General features: G+C 47.0%; 1 protein-coding gene across 4 annotated transcripts in view; it reads left to right on the forward strand.

The window, feature by feature from the left end:
- Positions 1 to 22,426, forward strand: part of ZFP91 (ZFP91 zinc finger protein, atypical E3 ubiquitin ligase) — a 654,237-nt gene that overhangs the window by 378,668 nt on the left and 253,143 nt on the right. For 3 of the 4 annotated variants that reach the window (XM_069628854.1, XM_069628856.1, XM_069628857.1), the window contains 2 exons: positions 2,037 to 2,156; positions 2,297 to 2,347. In XM_069628854.1, the coding sequence (XP_069484955.1) occupies positions 2,037 to 2,156; positions 2,297 to 2,347 (171 nt within the window). The remainder of the gene's footprint in view (positions 1 to 2,036; positions 2,157 to 2,296; positions 2,348 to 22,426) is intronic. The other variant, XM_069628855.1, reaches the window with a different exon arrangement.

Below are 22,426 nucleotides of genomic sequence, written 5' to 3' on the forward strand. Positions count from 1 at the left end.
TGAATGCTAACAGTAAGATATTAATGTCCACAGCACCTTTGTTATTGAAGTCACCTGTGGGTGTAGGTTGTCTGTGGGCCATCCCAAAAGGGTCTTGTCCGATTTAGAAACTCAAGTGTACAGATTTGAAGTATATTTGTGTTACTATTCTATTGCTCCCTTCTGAAGAAGGCTTTATAAATGACTGATAAATTAATAATTGTTTATGCAAGAAACCTTGAGTGTAAGAGTTTATTTGAATACCTGTAACTGTGAATATTTGTAACTTCGCTAAAGCTCACATTGACCCCTCTTGGGATAAGCCTAGCTGCTCAAAACACTACCAAAACTGTGTAGTACAAGCTCATACCAAAGGTTGGGTTGCCTATACCTGTAGTCATAGTTGTTTGTAGTGTTCCCAGAGGGTACTGCATTCAAGCTTTGCCTAACACGGACATATCACAAGATGTTTTTTCTTTACACAGTGTGTGGGAACAAGTTCTTTGGCTGCTCTTTTTTGTATAATACTCATTACTTTTCCTGTTCAGGCAATCTAAATGTGAAAATCTTTAGCAAATCTCTGCAGCTGGAGGTGGTTATAGACTCACACACCTCACTCAAGAAAAATACCTGTATCTTTAGTGAGCTTAGCGTGCCCTAGATACCAAATTTATTTTTTTGTCAAGTCATTCTACTCATTCCAGAGTTGGTGTCAATAGCATAAGCTGAATTCACGAATTCACATTAATTAATTTCCTATAAAAATGGCTCTTCAAAGGAATGTTTTCTGTTCAACTAACAAATGGACAGCATTCTTTTACGCAAGAAAATTACACAGCAACTTGCACTAGTATTAATTACTGTCAACTTAAGATCTAACAATGATTTCTAATAGTCCATATGCGTTCAGCCCGGCCCAATAGGGGACTTATTTATATTTGTTGTATTTATAAACTGGAATCGGGCAGAATGAACTGCACTTAGGAGCAGGTCTTAAGTTAAGCATCGCAGTACAGTTAAGCATATTTACAGTGAAGTCCAGAAGGAAGAGGTAATTGAAATAAGTGAGTTTTGAGAGCTTTACAAAATGACAATAAGGAGGGATTGTTTCTCAGATTGAGGGGCAAGGAGTTCTAAAGTCGTGGACCATAAATGGAGAAATGCCTATCTTCCCCTGTGACCACAAACGGGAACCACAAGTCATTTTTTTCTCCTCTGATCTTAGTGAACTGTTTGGCGGGGGGGGGGCGCAGGGGTATGGGGAGGGTAAAAAGAGATCTTATCTACCAGGTATGCTGGTGCAAGTCTGTTTACACATTTATATATCGGACATAGAACCGATTCTTGGATCCACCACCAGCCGGTGTAAGGACCGTCTGAGGGTAGACACAGATGTGCACTTAAGTACTCCAGAGACCAGCCTAACATCCTAATTCTGGGCTAACTGCAGTCATAACTGAGATTTAGGGATGCCAGCAAGAACTGCATTCGCTGGGGCACCATAAAGGGGGAGGGGATGACTTAGCATAAATATGCATAATTTCGTTCAGACAGGATATCGTTTTAGTGTGCTTTCATGACGTCACCAGTAAGTTTACCATGACTGTAAATATCATGGTCCAGAATATTGTGGTTCAGGAATTGGCTTGGGGCAGAAAGTTTATAGTGGGGTACATAGCGATATTGGGTCGGGTATGAACAGAGCTTAGGAGGGGGAATGGTGTATGGCGGTTTCCCCTCATAAACAAATGGGCAGTAAAGGAGAAACTAAATTAGTGAACCATTTGAGCTTTGGTTTTCAGGGCCGTGACCTTTACCATCAAGAACATGTCACATTGAACCTCTTAATAAAACTCTAAATGAATGGCTATAAACTTTATTACTGCTGACACTTGGAGATCCTGAATTCACTTTCTGTGCAGTATAGTCTGAGATGTGGGGCTACTATCGATCAGAGCTTCCTGGTCAATTAGAACCAGGTTGTGTGTCTTGATGCTGGCATTTGAATGCTTGTTTGACGGCCTGCTGCGTGTTGATTCATTTATCTGTGCCTTCAGGGAACCTCCCAAAGTCAGACGGAAACTTGGGAAAACTAAAGATGAAAAGGAAATCAAAGTAGAGATAGAAGTGAAAGAGGAGGAAAACGCACTGCGGGAAGTAGAGGATCTGCCCAGGAAGTGAGTAGCCATGAGCTAACAAAAATGTATTTCTATCTAAATGAAATTATGCATATTTATGCTGCATCACCCCCTTCTGGTACCCAAGTAAGTAAGCTGTTCACTAATTCCATTTGTTTTTCACCACATTCTTTTTACAGAAGAGGTCGTAGGCGCAAAGATGACAAAACCCCTCGACTGCCCAAAAGGAGGTGAGCATGGAGAATACTGGGTCTTCACTTCTGTTGCTTCAAACCAAATAATAAAAATGACTTCTTAAAATTGAAGAGTTGCTATTCTATTATAAGTTGTACATTTCAAAGAGAATACAGATGCCACCCTTTCGTCTTTCTGTTCTGACAGAATGGCAAGAAGAATCCTTTAAAATAGGGCGATGTATATGTTTTCTCTACAGTGTGAAACCATGGCACAAATCCCTTTAAAGATTTTCTTACTCTTTGTTCGCATCAACTTTCGTTCGGAAGGCTATGTGACCGAAGCAATTACATAGCAATTAATTCGAAATGAAGCTGGAGCAGATCTGCATTAACATCCAGGCATTACTGCAGCCGCCAACACCTCTTCGTAGCCAACGGGTATACATTTCAAATGTCAAGCTGCTTGCCAGGCATAAAGACACTCTCTCCCTCAATTCTCTACATAGGAATGGTGCACCATTCTTTACCCTCCACAAGTCGATTATCACATGCCGATGGCTATAGTGATGTGGGAAGATTTTGAGGCCTGTCATAGGCCATCCAGCTTCATTGTGCTAGTCAGTTTCTCTATTACATATACAAGTGGACCTGTTGTGCATCTGCATGCTAATCGTTTTTTGGTTCTACTTGTGTTGAAAGGTTTATTTGAAAATCTGCATTTTGTTTGTGCACTTTTGGTCGAACTGAATTAATCCATTTTTTTTTGTTTTGAAGCCCCTCCCACCCTTCCACCCTGTCCCAAACCCTCCCTTCTACCACTTCCCACACACTGAGATCTATATTCCCTACCACTACGTACATGTACACATATTACTCTTAAGTCCCGTCCCCTTTCCTCCATACTGTATGGCCGTCCCTTCCAAGGGACGGGAGACGGAACCTTTTTCACCAGAAAAAAAACCTTGCACAGAAAAAAACCTTCTTCCCCTTTAAATTTAGAGGCGCGGCCTAGGGAGCATGTGCTGCCCTGACTCCGGCCTCTGGCACCACACCTCAGTCCCCTTTTCCGCTTCGACGGGAATGGGCAGAATTCACCAACGCTTCTGGGTTTGGCTTCGGCCATCTAATTCCACACGCGGAATCCTTCTTCTCTTTCTCTTTTCTGTCTTATCTATCATTCCGGTACTCGGTCCTCAGGCGTCAAGCTCCTCCCCGGCACATGTCGACTTCTACAGGGTTCAGCGGGTGGCCATCCTGTAACAGGCTCTTCCCAACTTCAGACCCCCACTCCCTCTGCCTATGTTGCCTTGGCTCAGACCACGGTTGACAACGGCGTGTGACTCGCTGTCCTCGAAGGCGCTGTAGAACAGACTAGCCAGGTGGCGGGAGCGCTTCCAGAGGCACGCATGTTCCATGGGGCGCGCACCGCGTGGCTCTAAATTTAAAGGGGAAGAAGGTTTTTTCTGGTGAGAAAGGTTCTGTCTCCTGTCCCTTGGAAGGGACGCCCATACAGTATGGAGGAAAGGGGACTATGGACTAAGAGTACGTTAGTCACTATGGTGAGTAACTTATTCTGAGGTTTGTGGAATCTGCTTAGATCACATGCTGTGAATAGGCTGACATCTAGTGGAAGCTGCAGAGTATTACCGTTGTATTCGTAAAGGAACGCCGACAGGACATTCAGTAATACTATCCCTAGTGTGACGTCCACTGTACCCATGGTCCTTCACGCGTCGAGGTCCCTCAGATAGTTTTTTTCCTGCCATCGTAGACGGAAGCTATTTCCCAGAGTTCTCCTTTCGGCTTATCGCCATTGATTTATACCAATTACTGATAGTTTTTCTTACTATCCTTTATAATCCGTATCACCATCTATAGATCATCCGACAGCGGTGAAGATACGACCGTCGTAGACTACCGTCGATTGATCCGTCTGGCCTTGGAAGGTGGCTTCGGCCCACACAGTAGGGGGGGGGGGCATTTAAGAATGTATATGCTCCTTTTCGTACATTACTCTCCTAGCTGCTGTCATTCTGTTATGGATAGGACTCCTTTTAAATTGTGCCCTAAGTGCAACAAAAAGTTTCCATGGCTCTACAAGCACCTTGTGTGCAACCTTTTGTCTCCCTCGGGACCACGTATAAGGGACTTGTTGAGCGTGTAAGCTCTTTAAACCCAACACTGTGAAGGACGGCAAAACCAACACTGGGCCCACCACGCCATGCAGTTCGAGGCTAACATGGATGTGGAGGGGACGTTCAGTGACGGCAGCAACGCCGCAGTATCCGATGGGGAGACTCCAGTTTCCCAAGCGCAGGCCCCCGACCCCATCAGACAGGCTGGCAGCCTTGTTACGGTGATGACACCTGGCGGCAAGGGTGCTCTCACAACCCCTTCCATTAAACACTCAACTCACAGCCGAGACTCAACATGTGTGTCGAACAAAGGCTATTGCACGACGTCTAGGGAGAGGTTAGTCCTCTGGGCACTCCATCCAGATCAAGATCGCCACATGACAGGCCCCGACGTCGAAAGACGGAACAAAAGTCGTGAGCAAAACCATTCCCGAAAGTTATACGTCAGCAGACAAGACTTTGGATCCGCCCATAGCCGCTATTCAACTTTCTTTGACGAACGGTAAAAAACCCTATTCAGGCGGGACTAGCCCATTTGGTAAAAAAAAGCACGTCCCAGAGGGCCTTGTCAGAGGAAAGGAGTCCAAGAAGAAGTCTTCTAAGACCCCTGATGGGGAAAGGTCCCAGGAGGGTAGGCCCCACTCACACGAGTAAAGACCCACAGGCACAAGATTCCTTATCTTCAGCCCAAAAGAAGGCGGCCTAGCCTTCACCTCATGTCCCATCCATCCCACAAGATCAGGGACTTCCTATTGACCCCATGTCCATTCCTAGCTCTACTCAATGTTCCTGTGAGGATATTGATGGGGGGTAATGAGGCGGATGACCTTCATGGCAAACTTTTATGAAAAAGACCCTAATTATTTCACCAGTTTCCAGTCCACCCCTCCCACAACAGCGGCCCCTGGTTCTCAGATCCCTGAACCTCCTTCTAAAAGGCTTTGCCCCGATACCATAGTGACCTGTATGACCCAGACACTGACAATGAGGACCTCTATGCATATCAAGTGGCAGCAGACCCTTATTATGGGGGTGATGAGGTTGACCCAGATCCAGACATGTTTAACATTGGTTCTCCAGTCAATCGGGATCCTCCTGTGACGGATTCACCCATTGATAACCAGCCACTTTTAAATGACGTGCTTGTCAAAGCGGCTGAACATTTTCAGATAGCAATGCAGGAAACTCAGCAGGACAAAGATATTTTAGGGGGTAAGAAGGCTTTCACTCAATTCATCCCCTTCCTGCGGTCCGTTCAGCGAAAGATGCAACCCTTGCTTCAAACACCTAATCAGACACGGGCGGTTAACCTCTGCATAGAAAAGCTTTTCAGACCTGCCCCATCAGACCCCCTATACATACAGGGACAACTCGAGCCTGATCGTTACGACTACCAGGAAGAGAGCTGGTAGACCCTTAGACTCCTGTGAGGCACCTCCGGACAAGGAAAGTATGAAGCTGTTTACGATGGGGAGGAAATTGATCTTTTCCGCTGCCTTTCAGGCCAGAATAGCTAACAACTCCACCCTTTTAGCTAGTTATAACTGTCATAAATGGGATGAGGTCTCAGCTTTGCTATCATCAGCCCCTGAACCCCTCAAAACACAATTGGCCCTTGTGTCTTTGGAAGGCAGGGCAGTTTCAAGCTGCTTTTTAAAGACTAATCTTGATGCCGCAGACCACGCCGGCAGAATCATAGCAGAAGGAACTATTAAGCGTCACGCTTGGTTACGCCAATCTGGCTTCAAGCACTCTGCTCAATATGCCCAATGAGCTCAACGTACCTTTTGGTAAGGCTGTTGAGGACGCCTTGAAAACTGCAAAAGAAGAATTATACACTGAAGTCATTGGGCCAGCTGACCAAAAAACCCACTGGCCAGAGGGGTAACAGTAATTTTTGTCACTCACGCGGACAAAATTCCCAGAGGGGTTCGAGCTATAATCAAAATCAGGCAACATCCTGAGTGAATAATCAAGGCCAGGCCTCTCCAAATTACCAGAGAGTTCAACGCAGATCCCGCGATCGGGGAAGTGGCTGCTCCTCGATGGGTGGTACCCCACCTACAAAACAGTGACTGCCCGCTTCAAGTGCCCTCCCATGCCTCTTCACTAGGAGGGCACATTTCCAACTTCACCCAAGCATGGGAAGGAATCACCTCAAAGAAATGGTGCTGTCCACCGTAGCGTGCAGATATTGTGTAGAGCTTCTAGAGCGACCCTGCAACCATCCCCCATGTCAGAAAACCCTCTCCAAGGAAGACCAACGCATCCTCCTTGTGGAAATCGCCACGCTGCTCCAAAAGGACACCATAGAAATCGTCCCGGCCAATCAGGTAAACGGGTATTTATTCAACCCTCTTCCTTGTGCCAAAGAAATAACCATGCGCCAAGTATTAGATTTACGCCCTGCAAACTAATATGTAAAGCCACAAGTTCTGCATGACTATGCTACAAGAGGTAATCCCTCTCCTTAAAAGGGGGGATTACATGGCAACACTGGATGTGAAAGATGCCCATTTTCATATTTCAATGTTCCCAGAGCACAGAAGATTCTTGCGTTTCAAGATGGCAAACCAGCACTACCAATTCAAGGTGCTGCCCTTCGGAATAGCATCTGCTCCAGGGTTATTCACGAAGGTACTGGTGCTCGTGGCAGCACACCTGTGCAGGGAGGCAATCCCAATGTACCCTTACCTTGACGACTGGCTGATTACAGGGGAGACTCCCCTAATTTGCAGATAAAAACATTCAAAGAACTACCAACCTTCTCTTTCAATTGGGCATCTCCATCAACGAGAAAAAAAATCAAGCCTAGTGCCGAGCACACCCAAACGGTTCCTAAGAGCTGTTAGAAACTCAGAAGAGGGGTTGGTCTTTCCATCAGAGGATGCAAATACTGCATTATCAAGCCGGCCGACAGATAAGCGTACGCAAAGCTATGCGTTTGCTAGGCATGATGGCATCTTGCATTTATCTGGTACCACACCACGCGCCTGCGCATGTAACCCATGCAGGAGTGGTTTGCATAGCAGTGGTCTCAGGCAAGCGGTCAGTGGGACGATCTAGTGTTTGTTTCGCCAACACTAGTACAGAATCTTCGTTGGTGGACAAGAGAAAATCTATTAAGGGGAAACCCTTTCACGACCCAAAGATGCTATCTGTATGAGGGGACCGAAGGTACTTCAATACTAGGCTGTATGTCAATGTTTTGGGACATAGCCAATTTATCTTCATCAAACTCATTTTCCTCCCATCACGTTGACAGACCCCACCTCAAGACAGAAAGTCTATTTTACAAAGGACTGAATAAAGGAACAGTATTTTGCTCTTATTTACTGGCACAAAATGAAAAAAGGACGATCGATAATTTCTAGCAATATAATTTGGTTTTTGATTGACCATCAATCTTCTATATTAACTATACCACAGCGAATAAACCATTAGTGGAGTGATTTTTCCTGATGCAATACTATCTTTTAAATGTATTTACAAGTTTTTCGTTTTTGAGACTGTTCAGCTTACACGTACTATTCCTTGGGGTTTTGTTCTTCTCTACGATTTCTCTCCTTTTTTTTTCTCAAATAGACAATTTAGTCTAAAAACTTCTTAATATTTTTTCTTTCTTTTGTCACATTTTCTGCTATTGTGTTGTGAAATGTATGCATTTGACTTGTTTTCCCAATATCAACTTCAATTTTCATACACAAGACGAGTTAATGATCACAATCTGTTAAACTGTCATATGGGTTTTTCTACGTCTGAATTTATGTATTTCAACATTTGTGTTGACACATTTTTGCTCATATGTATTGTTGAGAAGTAGTCTTTTTTGGTCTGTGTGTTTTTCTGTCATTAAATAAAGTATAAATAACTTTGAGTTTCAGTTTAACTAACGGTTGGACCAACACATTTTTAAATAATATAACCCTTGAGTAACCAACTGCATGTAGCAGTACCCTTTTTTGTTTGCAAGCTATTGTCAAAACAGACACCTCACTCGCCGTGTGGGGGGGGGCTCATTACCTTCATCACACAGCAGCTCAGGCTCTGTGGTCTCATGTGGCGGCACAGAACCACATCAATCTGCTGGAACTACTGGCAGTATTCAAGGCCCTTCAGGCATTAGAGATTCACCTAGCGAACCAATCGGTGCAAGTCCTGACAGCACTACAGCAATGTTTTACATCAACAAACAGGGGGCACACATTCTCCAAATCTGTCCAGGCTTGAGCAACAAATTTGGAGATGTGCACTCAAACGGAAAATATTCCTATCGTCACCGCACGTTCCAGGGGAACTCAACTCTCTGGCAGACTCTCTGAGCAGAGATCCCCTACCAGAGGAACACGAATGGCGACTACACGCAGGGGTCGTAGAGCACCTCTTCTCTCAATGGGGTTTCCCCACAATAGACTTGTTTGCTACAAGCGGAAACAGTCAATGTCCAGACTTCATGTCCAGGTTCCCCCAGCCAGACTCAAAGGGAACACCCTATGGATGAACTGGTCAGGGAAATGTGGTTATTCAGGAGAGGCCCGACGCCTCTCCTGAAGAAGGTGGTGAACAAGATCCACAAAGAACTAGTGACTCTCATCCTAGTTGCTCCTATGTGGGCAAGACAACCTTGGTATCCACATCTGCGTAAACTGGCGATGTGCGATCCCATCAAGCTCCCGTGCCTGACCAATTTGCTCACTCAGCACGGGGGATTAAGCGTGCACCCGCAACCTCACTCACTGAACTGGGCAGCATGGCTCCTGAAGTCATAGAGTTCGTACATCTTAACCTGCCCCAGAGGTGTATGGATATCCTGAAGGAAGCACGGAAACCTAACACTAGACACTGTTATTTCGACAACTGGAGAAGATTTGTAATTTGGTGCCAGTCTAAACAAATGAACCCCATAGAATGTACCGCATCCCACATTCTAAAATATTTGCTCCACTTGCTAGACTCTGGGTTAGTATTCAACTCTTTAAAGGTCCACCTGGCTGCCTTGTTAGCCTACATCACCTCCCACAATAAGGTCTTGTGGTGGAAGGTGCCAGTCATCAAAGCATTTATGGAGGGAGTAAAGAGACTCCACCCTCAGATTTCAAATCCACTGCCAGGCTGGGATCTCAATGTTGTACTCGCTAAGCTCATGGGGACCCCCTTTCGAGCCTATGCATAAGTCAAGTCTTAAACACCTGACTTACAAAACTGCCTTCTTAGTGGCTATTACTTTCAGAAGAATAGTTGGTGAAATACAAGCATTGTCAGTGCAGGTTTTTTTTTTATCATACACATGGACAAGCTGGTTTTACGTACTCACCCTAGGTTCTCCCCTAAGTTCATCTCTAAATTTCACATAAACCAGTCTATTGAGCTACCGGTTTTCTTTCAGAACCCCACCAGCTCAGCTGAGGTAAAACTCCACACACTAGATGTGAGGAGGGTGGTTTGTAAACAAGACCAGACCGCTAAGAAAAACAGACCAAATGTTTGTCTCCATAGCACCAGGCAGAGAAGGATACCACATTTCCAAGAATGCCATCTCCAGATGGATAATCAGATGTATACAATTGTGCTATTCATTATCAAGCAAGACACTGCCTTTCACGCATAGAGCTCACTCCACAAGGAGCACAGCAGCCACTCTGGTTTTCATTGCAAATGTCCCTCTAGACAGCATTTGCAAAGCAGCTACATGGAGCTCAATACACACTTTCACTCAGCGTTACTGCATTGACACTCATTCCAAGACAGATACACAGGTGGGACAAAACCTCTATTTGCCCATGAATCTTCTCACATCCCACCACCTTGTCCTAACACTGCTTGCTAATCTATGTACAGCATGTGATCTAAGCATATATTCCACAAGCCTCAGAACGGATACATTACTCACTGTAATCGTATTTCTGATGCTTGTATCTGCTTAGATTCACATGCGCCCACCCCTTCCGCACATCTGAGAGAAGGCTCATGGATGCTCATGAGCTTGTCTGATACATATCTGCTTGGATACAACTGTACTCGCGCTACTCTTCATGCTACCTCATGTCAGAAAAATAATGATCTGAGGGACCTTGACGCGTGAAGGACCATGGGTACAGTAACTGTCACGCTAGGGATAGTATTACTGGCACGCCTTCTCGACGTCCCACTTAGAAAACCTGTAATACTCTGCAGCTTCCACTAGATGTCTGCCTATGCACAGCATGTGAATCTAAGCAGATACAAGCATCAGAAATACAATTACAGTGAGTAATGTATCCCATATGTAACTTGTCAATTTGCCCAAATGTGCACAAACAAAATGCAGACTGCCAAATGTCATTTTTAAAACTAGAAATATGCTTTGTCTTATTGTACTCTCATTGTGGTATTTTGGTCACGCCTGCCCACAGTTTCAGGTTTACAGTGATCTGTCTTGAACATCTGCATAGTGCAAAATCCTGCGTTGTTTTGCTACATTTATTATGTGTGCTCTAAAAGTTGTGTTTTGCACTACAAAACTTGTTAAGTGCCTTGAAAAGAATTCCATGTCTAACAGTTTGTGCACTGGGTTCAGATAATTATTTTGAGGGGTTTGGGTCCTCCGACGTATTCCATATCTATGACATGTAATCACCACAGCTGTGCTGCTTGGGAAACTTTTTTTCTGCGTCGATGACGTCGATGCGCCGTCGTCGAGGACTTCCTCCGAAGTCCGATGTGATAAGTAGGACGCACGACGCCCATAGCCTCAGTTCCGTTTTTTCCGCGAACGTGTTGCTTCGTGATTCTCGGTTCACGCCTAGACTCATTAGAGTTATGTTCTTCTCGGTTCTTCGAACCTGTTCGTTTTGTGAAAATCCTTCATGTGAAGATGTCTTCTACTTCGTCTTCGACCCCGCGTCCGGGTTTCAAGAAGTGCGGGGAGTGTGGGTCCAAGATGTCGTGACGGACTCGCACGACGCCTGCCTCTGGTGCCTCGGGGAGGCCCACGACACGGATGACTGTATCGACTGCCAGTCGCTCACGTCCAAAGCCTTACGTGAACGTAAGAAGTTGTTGTCGGTAGGTCGGTGTCCAAGCCCAGGAAGTCGAAGTCTGCGGGGCTTTCGACGGATGATTTGAGGGGTGACTCTCCGCGTCATCGTCGGAAGTCTCATGGGTCTCCTTCTAGGAGTCGGTCTCGCCACTCCTCAGCCTCTTCGAGGCATTCTCGGAAGCGCCGACACCGGTCGTCTTCCAGGTCCTCTTCGGAGGACTCTGCCCGGCACGTCGCTTACCCCACCAGCTGTGCGACGCCGGAGGAATGGGCTTCCTTCGGGAAGAAAATGCTGGCGATTCTTGAGTCGCAGGGTACTATGCCGTCCGTGCCCCCGAGTGGGGTCGGTCGTGAGAGGTCGAGAGACACCGCTCGCATGAGTGGTCGGCACGAGGCACGGGAGAGGTCCCGTTCGGACAAGGAGACTCGTTCTCGACGTACCCGTTCCAGGTCCCGGTCCTCGACGCGTTCGAGACCGCATGCACCTGTGAGGTCTTCGAGGAAGACATCGACGTCTGAGGCGTCGAGGGCGTCGACAGGCTTTCTCGAGGCTCCGAGGAAGTCGTCGAAGCCGTCGACGCTCAGGTCGTCGAGGGACACGCTCGGGGCTCCGGCTTCGAGGGCTGTGTCGACGCCGCCGTTGCTGGAGGCGCTGCATCTGACGTCGACGCCGATTTCCTCGACGCCGATCCTCTCTGCACCGAGGCCGGTTCTCTCGACGCCGGCGCCGATTCGCTCGATGCCATCGACGCCTTTCGTGTCGGAGGTACCCCGTGGCACGGGAGAACCCCCTAGGAAGGCTCTGGTTAAGAGCAAGCTCTCTCGGGTGCCTTCTTTTCGCCACCTGGACTATATTTCAGAGGCGGATGAGGATTCTGATGGCCTGGTTCCTAGTCGGGTTCCAGATGAAATTTTCTCGGGCCATAGTCAGTTTGACGATTTGAGACAGTCACTGCATGATGCCAGTGGACTGGACACCTCTCCGGAGGTGGAGTTTTGTATGCCTGAGCCTGGCTCTCATGCCGATTCCTCGTACCGGCGCCTTATGGCTAGGGTTTCTGAGTACTTGGGATGGTCTGCTCCCCGAGGGGAGTTTGTGCAGGATGATCTGACGGACATCCTTGATGTTGGTCCCCCAACTGATCCGGTACTGCCGTTCCATATGGCTTTACAGAGAAGGGTGGCGGCGGCTTGGACTGCTCCGGAGAGTCTCCCGGTGGTGGCCAGATCCTTGTCGCGAAAATACCATCCAGCCAGTAGCGACCCCTGCTACTTGACCAGGCACCCTACTCCGGAGAGTTTGGTGGTGCAGGCGGCCACGGCCCCGGCAAAGCGGGCGTCGTACCCTACCATCCCTCCTGATAGGGATGACAAACGTTTTGATGGCTGGGCGAAGAAAGTGTTTTCTTCTGGTGGTATGGCGCTTCAGGCGGCCGACTCCATTTGTGCCTTGTCTCGTTTCACACACACTCTGTGGAACTGTGTTGCGTTAGCGGCTGAACATATTCCCGAAGGGGACGAACGGGATGGTTTCCTTGCTATGGTCCAGGATGTTAAGGATGCCATGTGAGTCCGTTCAGTCGGGTTTGGACTTAGCTGAATGTGTCAGTAGGTCCAATGGCGGCGAGCACCGTGATACGCAGGTTTGCGTGGTTGCGGAAGTCCGGGTTTGCTCCTGATGTGCAGTCTCGGCTCCTCAACATGCCCTTTGACGGTGAACACCTTTTTGGCAGCCTTGAGAGGTTGCAGACCTCGAAAGCTGCAGCGAAGTCGTTGGGCGCTGCAGTTCGCCAACCTCCGCCTTTTCGTCCTAGGGGACAGCAGTGGAGGGGTGGTTCCTTTCGCTATTACTCGTCCTTCAGTAAAGCGAGAGGAGCTGGCAGTCAAAGAGGCCAACGCAGGGGTACCAGAGGTGGACGACAGGGTACCCGTGGTGCCAAGGCCGCTCGGGCAGTTGCCTCTTTGCCCTCAGGTAACGCTGTGGCCCCTCCCACTCAGTCATGAGGCCATGTCCCATGGTTCGCTGGTTGGGGGAAGGCTGGCGCAGCATCTTGTAGAGTGGCAAGCCATTACTTCAGATGTGTGGGTTCTGGAGATCATAACCCACAGCTACTGTCTTCCCTTTCGGCACAGACCTCGCGACAATCCACTGGGGAACCTCTCTTTGCAGAGCCCGGATCCGCTCCTTGCGCAGGAAATTCAAGCCCTGCTGGAGAAAGGCGCCATAGAACTGGTGCCTGTAGCGGAGAGGAACATGGGATGGTATTCCCCTTATTTTTTGATTTCGAAGAAAGACGGGGGATTGAGACCCATCATGGACTTGCGCGGTTTGAACAAACTCCTCAGGAAGGACAAGTTCAAGATGGTTACTCTCTCTCTCAAGTCCTCCAGGCCCTTCAGCTTCAGGACTGGTTGGTGTCACTCGACCTCAAGGATGCTTACTTCCATGTGCCGATCCATCCCAAGCACCAGAAGTACCTGAGGTTCGCGGTTGGCGACTCGCACTTTCAGTTTCGGGTCCTGCCGTTCGGATTGACCTCCGCCCCGAGGGTTTTCACCAAGCTCATGGTGGTGGTGGCAGCGCATTTCAGGCAAGGGGGGATTCACGTCTACCCCTACCTGGACGATTGGTTGATCAGGGGGAGCTCTCCCGAGCAAGTCCTGGATCATCTGTCCGTCACCTGCCACTCCCTTCACAGGCTGGGCTTCTCCCTCAATTTAAAGAAGTCCCTTTTGACGCCAACACAGCGGCTCCAGTACATCGGAGCAGTGCTCGACACTTCCCTGGGGCAGTGTTTTCCTCCCCAGGTGAGGGCTCTTCACATTCAGCAGATGGTGCACAAGTTTCAGCATGCCCAGACGCTCCCAGCGTTAGAGTTCTTGAGGCTGCTCGGCCTCATGGCATCCTGCATTCTTCTGGTGCCAGAGGCTCGCCTGCGGATGAGATCTTTGCAGTGGGCGCTCAAGACGCAATGGTCGCAGTCCTCCGGCAGGATGTCGGACCCGGTTCAGGTGCCGCCCTCGGTCGCCCGGGACCTTCTGTGGTGGGCCGTCGAAGGCAACTTGATGAAGGGGGCTCCTTTTTGGCTTCCCTGGCCGGAGGTGACGATCGTGACGGATGCATCCCTCACGGGTTGGGGAGCTCATGCCAACGGGCTGACAGTCAGCGGTCGTTGGTCTCCGTCGGAGTCCAGACTCCATATCAATCTGTTGGAGCTGATGGCCGGCAGGCTAGCCCTGAAGGCTTTTCTGCCGACTGTGCGAGGAAAGAGTGTCCTGATCCTGACGGACAACAGTGGCCATGCACTACCTCAACAAAAAGGAAGGGCAGGGTCACTTCCTCTGTGCAGGGAGGCGATGCAGCTCAAGTTCTGGGCCTTCCAGCAGGAAGTTTCGATCTCGGCAGTTCATCTGGCCGGAGACGAAAACGTGACGGCGGACGCTCTGAGCAGGCAGAGCACGATCTCTCACGAGTGGGAGTTGGCTCAGGAGATTCTCCTGGAGATCTTCGCCCTTTGGGGGACCCCTCAAGTGGATCTCTTCGCCTCCAGTGTCAACCGGAAGTGCGAAAGGTTTTGCTCGCGGGAATTTCCTCCAAAAGGAGCCTTGGGAGACGCGTTTGTGGTGGAGTGGTCGTTCCCGCTGTTGTACGCGTTTCCTCCAGTCCCCGTCATCCCGCAAGTGCTGCGGAGGTTACGGAAGTTCGGTTCCCGGATGATCCTCATTGCTCCGGCGTGGGCTCGGAGGACGTGGTACCCGGACCTTCTCGACTTGTCCATCTGCCCTCCGCGTCGTCTTCCCTACCGAGACGATCTGCTCTCACGGGAGGGGGGGGTCAGGTTCTCCATCCAGAGGTCAGATCCCTCAACCTTCACGCTTGGCTTCTGAAAGGTTGAGGTATATGGATTGGGACCTCCCTGAAGACGTGATGGAGGTGTTGCTTTCGGCCCGAAGGCCAGCAACAAAGTCTCTGTACCGTTGCCGTTGGCGTAAGTTCTGCGACTGGTGCAGAGTTCAGAATGTGGATCCTTTTGCATGTGACATCCCCATGGTTCTGTCCTTTTTACTTTCTTTGGCCCACAGGGGCTTGCAAGTGGGTACCATTAAAGGTTACCTGGCGGCGCTGTCCATCTTTAAGCGCTCGTCTGAAGAGTGTTCTTACTTTAAAATCCCTTTAATTTCACAGTTTCTGAAAGGGCTCACTAATGTGTTCCCTCCGTCACCTTTCCTGGTGCCCGGTTGGGATTTAAACCTTGTTCTTAAGTTTCTTATGGGTGCTCCGTTTGAGCCTTTACATTGTTGCCCTTTGAGGCTGTTAACTCTGAAAACTGTGTTTTTAGTTGCGGTTACTTCCGCTCGCAGAGTGAGTGAGTTACAGGCACTTTCAGTTAAGCCACCCTTCACTGTATTTCACAAGGACAGGGTTGTCCTTAGAGTTCGTCCTTCTTTTCTTCCGAAGGTAGTGACGGAATTTCATTTGGCCCAGAAGGTTGTTCTTCCGGCATTCTATCCTCCTCCGAATCCTGGTAAGGAAGAGGAGAGGCTCCATTGGCTTGATCTTAGGAGAGCTTTAAGCTTTTATGTTTCACGCATGTCCCGGGTCAGAGTGGACGATCAACTCTTTATTGGTTACGCTGGAAAGCGTTTAGGGCAAGCTGTGACGAAACAGACTTTGTCTCGCTGGATTATTTTGGCCATCTCGGAGTGCTACCGCTCGGCGGGTAAGGACCCAACGGCTGGCTTGCGGGCCCATTCTACCAGGGGTATGGCTGCATCTACTGCCCTGCAGAGGGGTGTGCCTATTCGCAACATCTGTGATGCAGCCACCTGGGCTTCAGTACATACATTTGTACGTCACTATTCCCTTGATTCCATCCGAGCACAGGATCTGGCCTTTGGCAAGGCGGTCCTTTGCTCTACTTTTTGATTGACTATTCTAAAGTTTGATTCTAAATTCTTTCCCTCCTCCTTGCTCTGGTACTGCTTTGGGAGTCTGTCATAGATATGGAATACGTCGGAGGACCCAATCCCCTCGAAGAACAAGTTACTTTCTTACCTGGTAACGTTCTTTCGATGGGATGGTCCGACGACGTATTCCATATCGCTCCCGCCCTGCCTTCCCAGCTGCAGAATTGCGATTGCAGCTTACGTTCCGCAAGGCTTTGTGTCTGACTGGCAGTTGACTAATGTCACACTTTCTGGGGGAAAAAACTACAACTGAGGCTACGGGCGTCGTGCGTCCTACTTATCACATCGGATGACGTCGGATGTCGGAGGAGGTCCTCGACGACGGCGCATCGACGCAGGACGCAGACGCCGAAAAAAGTGTCCGAAGCAGCACAGCTGTGGTGATTACATGTCATAGATATGGAATACGTCGTCGGACCATCCCATCGAAAGAACGTTACCAGGTAAGAAAGTAACTTGTTCATTCTGCTCATTCCTACTCTCACATGCAGGTACTTTCTGGAGGGTTCTATGTGAAAAGACCTAATTTTAAAGGTCTCAAGATTTAAAAAAAAAAAAAAAAAAGTTTATCATTAAAAACAGCATTGTAAAGAGTCTTTTTTTTTTCTCTTGAGACCTTTAAAATGTGGTAAAAAACGAATTAGCGGTAAAGAAATGTGGGGTTACAGCACCCACCCCCCTACCCAAAACAAACCACATACATGCACACAGTTACTGGCTGGTTCTCCTCGCTATCCGCGTCGGGGTCCCGCTAGGCCTGTCGCGCCCCTTTGCGAACTTGTGTGCTGCAGGGGCGTGACAGTCTGATTTATAAAGACCGCTCTTTGTGAGCACAGACCAGTCTTTCTAAATCTGTCTTTTAGTAAGTTCTTTATAAGAAGATATTTTCACTTAGGACCATCTGGAGAGGCATGGGCCTGACCATACTTGGTCGCTCTGTGATGTTCTTTCGTTTAGAACCCTGTGGATGTGTCATTGGTTGGAGGGCTATAATCATGAAATCTCCCGCTTGGTTTTCTAATATGGTTCCTGGAAGTAAAGCAGTGTTTTTATTTCTCTGGTACCCCATTCAATACCTCTGATAAGTACTTGATATACAGTCTTTTGAAGATTCATAATGTGAGGGATCTAATGCGAGGCGGACAACCGTTTGAAGATCTTTAAAAATAGGCCAATGGACTAAAGAAAATAAATCCAAATGCCTCCCTGTCCCTACTCTGCTGAGGAATTCCCTGCCTATTCTAAAAGCTAAGGGAATATACTGTTAACACAGGATAAGTGGCCCTCACACTAAACAACAAATCCACAAATAGTATCCACATTTCCTAGATGACCTTAATGTCCTGGAAGATTTCCTTTCCCCGGGGTTCAAAGTCATCTTAGTAAATGTTCAGTCACAGAAAGAAAATGTCTTAGCTCATTTCTTGAAGTTGTAAAGTAAAAGTTCATCAACAAAAGTTCCACTGGCAACAAATCTCCTCTTCTAGGTGGTTACCCACTTTTTACTTCGAGCAAAATAGCCCCAATGGTAAGCTTGGTCACAATGCTTTGTCACTCCCACAGGCATGTTTGCCACAGTTCCAAAAGAAAATGCAATATCTACACTGTCAATGAGGCACAGTTTCCGGTTAAGTTTGATTCCTTGAATTATAGTTTAAACATTAAAATGTGTATATTTGTTTGTTTGTTTATTTGATAATGCGCACCAAACCCTCGGGTAGCTGTCGGGATTACTTCTTATTAATGCTGCTTCTGCTTCACCAACTATACTACTTATTTTACTATGAGAACAGTCACCTTTGTCCCACAGTATTTCACCTTGCTTTCAACAACTGCAGTGTAGCGTCTATTGATGACCAGATAGATATACCTCTTGAGTTTCAATACGTTGGACTAGTGCCACAGCTTCAGATTTAATACTTTGAACGACTGCCACAGCTTAAATGACTTTTAGACTGACATTAACAAGACAGAATTTGAAAGTACTTGATTCTCCTCAGGGTGGCTAGGGCCACTCTTCCTTTGAATAGCTTTCTTCAAACAGGCAGCCTCTTAGCCTCTCCTGTCTAACTACCACAATGACCACCTGTGTTTGCCTTCAAGAATCTTCTCTCTGACCTCCATAATCTTGGGCACTAGAGGCTGAGTCTGCTTCAAAATAGTCTCTTTAGCAAGCAGCCAGTTCTCTTTCCCCAACTTTACCTTTGCCTTTCTCCCACCTATTAGCCCAAACAATTACCCAGAAGCCTTGGTGCCACCCTTGGCTTCAGGTACTACTTGTACACTTGTATCTTGGGCCGTTTGATTGTTATTGACTTCACAGTGCGGCTGGATTGCTTTAAACTCTGAGAAAGAGTCAGCTTCATAATAGTATGGGGTATCTATTGGCTTAGGTAATGTTTGTTCTCTTCTTTTTTTCATGTAATGCAAGGATTTCCACTTTTATACAAAGTAGAAAATTCAGTCTCTCAGTAAAAACTAAAATTAGGCACATGCAACCACTCGAGGTAGTTTTCAGCTTTAAATGTGGATGGTTAATTGTATTACTGCAGAAGAAAAGGATAGAGTTCAGGCCTCCTTGGGAATCACAATAAGGCACACGCAATCATTCTTTAATGTAGTTTTCCCAAGGTAAAGATTGTAACTCTTGTATCGTTAAATGTTCGGAAATTGTAGTATCAGTGTTTGTTAGTGTCACATCTGAGTTACTGCAAATAAATGAAGGCCCCAGTTTATTTGCGCTTGAAGCGGACCCAGATTCATCTAGGTCTGCATACAGCCATACGGAAGATGAGCAAATTACATGGGGGGGAGGGTGGGGTGTGTGACAGCCAGCTTTTTATACACTTCAAACCGGCTACGGTTCATTCATGTGCTGACATTTCATGACTCATGAAACATGGGCATTTGCCATGGCAACATGTACTGCATTGCTTTGTGTCATTCTCCAGACAATTTACTGTCTCAGAGCAGAGTGTAGGAGTTCATCCTGTTTCCAGCACAAGATAACATTCCTCGTGCGTCATTATCTATATGTTGACTTTAACTAAAGGATAATTCTGCATTTTGGCTCGGTAGTTGAGGCTTTCAGAAATGGCATGAATTGTGCTCCTCTTAATCTTGGTCACACAATTAGCCTCAGAGAGTCAGGAGTCAGGAATGCAGGTAAACTACTGATTATCTACGTCTGTGCCTGGTATTCGAGGCACAAAGCCAAGTCGAAATAATGGGCTCAGCATTTCTCGCATTTCTGTGCAAAGACACGTTTTACTAGTTTCTCAAGCTTTGATCATTTTCTGCATCTGAAATGAAAACACAAAATGAGCAAAATAGCCAAGATGAAGTCTGGATGGCGTGATCAAATGTGTGCGCTTAGGGTAACACAATATTATACAGAATGGGTGCATTTTTACAAACCGTCCTATTAGCCTAAGCTAACACATTGAGGTCATACATCATCAGAATCATATACATCGATAGCTATAAACTGTTTGATCGCAACATCCTGCATGATGTAGCCATTAGTCACATTGACGGGAGGATGAGGACCAAGTTTCAATCTCATCAGAGATCTAGAACAGCAGTTACCTAGCATAGAACCTAAAACAGGCAAGCATTGTATACAGCAGCAGCAAAACAAGAGAATCCCAATGATAAGCAAGTGCAGAGAATATCTTTCAACCCCAAGTTGTGAATAGATTCCAAGCCCATGTCCCAATCCCCTTCTTCAATGTGTATTTCAGAACTCAGTGTATGTAACCTTTTAATAGCTTGAAAAAGAGTAGGGGAGGAGTCGGATTTATACACGCAACACGCTGACCCAATCATTTTGCATGCACCTCCATGCTCAGCTAACATTACATATGACACCATTCTATTTTGGAGAGCTTCTAACCTAATAGCCCTTTGTTCCAACGTCATGTTAAACAATATGTCAGTTGTCTCATTGCTAGTTTTCTCAAACTCTAGCCAACCTTCTAATATCTTGAGTGTATTACTTGACCCCAAAAAGGAACCATGGATTTTGCACCATCTCCTAATATCTGGAGAGGCGTGTCATCATCAATCCCCCTCCTAGGGCGATGTTTGAGTGTTTCTGCAGTTGAAGTGACATAAACTCCTGTTAACAGTATCCCCAAATAACAAGTTCCCTTCCAATCTTTAGGTAACCATCGATAAGATTCCTTCCCACAGACAAAGTAAATGGATCCCCCAATGTATAAGGGCCTATTCTCATTTACCAATACCGCAGTGTTCATACACTTGTCATATGTCCCCATATACCGGGAACCTTCTTTACTCAAACAGAATGGTACTGTATCAGGATTATGGTTAATGGTGTAGGATGAAATAATCTCTTCCTTATTTCCTACTGGTCACATTCGGAATGAGATCATAGATTAGTAGGTTCTAGAATATTTATCTGCATTTCTGGTGGAGGCAGTATTGGTTGTGCTTTTATTCGCAAAGACAGAACTTCCTAGATGCAACAATACTAGCCTGTCAAATTCATTAAGGGTTGTTCCATCAAAGTTACCAGTGGCACTAACCAAAAAACAGAGCCCTAAACGAAGCATAGCAAGCAGTTGATAGTGGAAGTGGATATATGTACCAACCTAAACCTTTCTCATTGTGTTGTGGGAGGTGAGAACATACCCAGCAATTTCTGTTCAGGATCGCATGTGTGGCATTCATGATTTGTGTAAGAGTCTTGTTGAGATACCCCTCTCTGTGTTCGAGATCAACAGGACAAAGAGCATGAGAGTGCATATAAAAAGGAGACAAGGTAGTTGAACTAACTGTAGGCAGTAGTATGCTAGGTGGATGTGAGCTCTCCAAATAACATGACACAGGTGTCAATATGCAAATTAACAAGTGGGTCCTTGGAGTCCCTCTGCCAGACATTAGTCCTGGTTACAAGAGACTTACCCAGAGTCTTTAGCTCACTATCTTTCACAGAGAAGCAATATCCCAAACATATCAGTTTTTGTCCTGCCCTGGGGCAGTCCAGCACTGAAATGCTAGGCAATTCTCCTCTGAACAAGAGTACCAAAAGAAACCCCAGACACCTGTTTTGGTCTGGTTGGACCTTATCAGTAGGGTGGATCTGTGCCTCTAAGAATAGTGAGCAAGGGGTCCACATCTGGATTCCCCTAATAACTTAGGGTGAGATCCAAAGTTACTTAAAAATGCAAATTAACAAGGGGGTCCTGGGAGTCCCTCTGCCAGACATTAGTCAGGTGTCAATATGATCATGACACACGCTATGATTACCATGATTAGAAATGTGTCCCTAGTGGACCATAGCCCTTTAGATGTGGGCCCTCCAGTTGTAATGCTTTCCATATCCTCGTTTCTGCGTGCCCCAAACATAGGCATAGTCTTTCAGTGTCTGTTAAGAAGCCTCACTATAAAAGGCTCGAAGTTCAACCGTGGGTGACGCCTGACCATGTGGCCGATCTTGCTTGTAGTCTTCTTACCCTGCCCTCCCCTGCAACTCTGTGAAGCGTCTTTGGGGGGAATAGAGGGAATACTGGAATACTGTTGGTTTCTTGTGCGTGCAGTATTCATACCACACTTTCCTATTCTACAAAAATGTAATTCCCTAACTATTTCCGTGGTCGAAGATTGGACCTGGTCACTGCAGGAATAGTGATCTGTGAACAAAGGAGCACTATCTGAACAATCTGGTTGCTTAGTCTCCGGATCAGAAAAGGTGCCGTCACTGAAGGCACACACTTGGTTTCAGGATTATCAAGATCATCAAGCCCCCTCCTTTACCCACTTGTCGTAGGGCAAAGGCACTTGTTTGAGGTGCGTTGCATGAATCCAGTTTTTCTTCCCTTCCACTCGAACAGCCGTCTCCATAGCCAGTAGTACCAGATTAGGACCTTTCCAACGAGCAGCAAGACTGGATTTCTGCTCAATATTTTATGAGGACGTAGTCGCCAGGCCAAATGCGGTGACCAGGACCATCATATTTATTGAGCAATGCTGCACGAACCTGTTGGT

Source organism: Ambystoma mexicanum, chromosome 12, assembly GCF_040938575.1.
Source record: "Ambystoma mexicanum isolate Mex_15411 chromosome 12, UKY_AmexF1_1, whole genome shotgun sequence".
Classification (NCBI taxonomy): Eukaryota; Metazoa; Chordata; class Amphibia; order Caudata; family Ambystomatidae; genus Ambystoma; species Ambystoma mexicanum.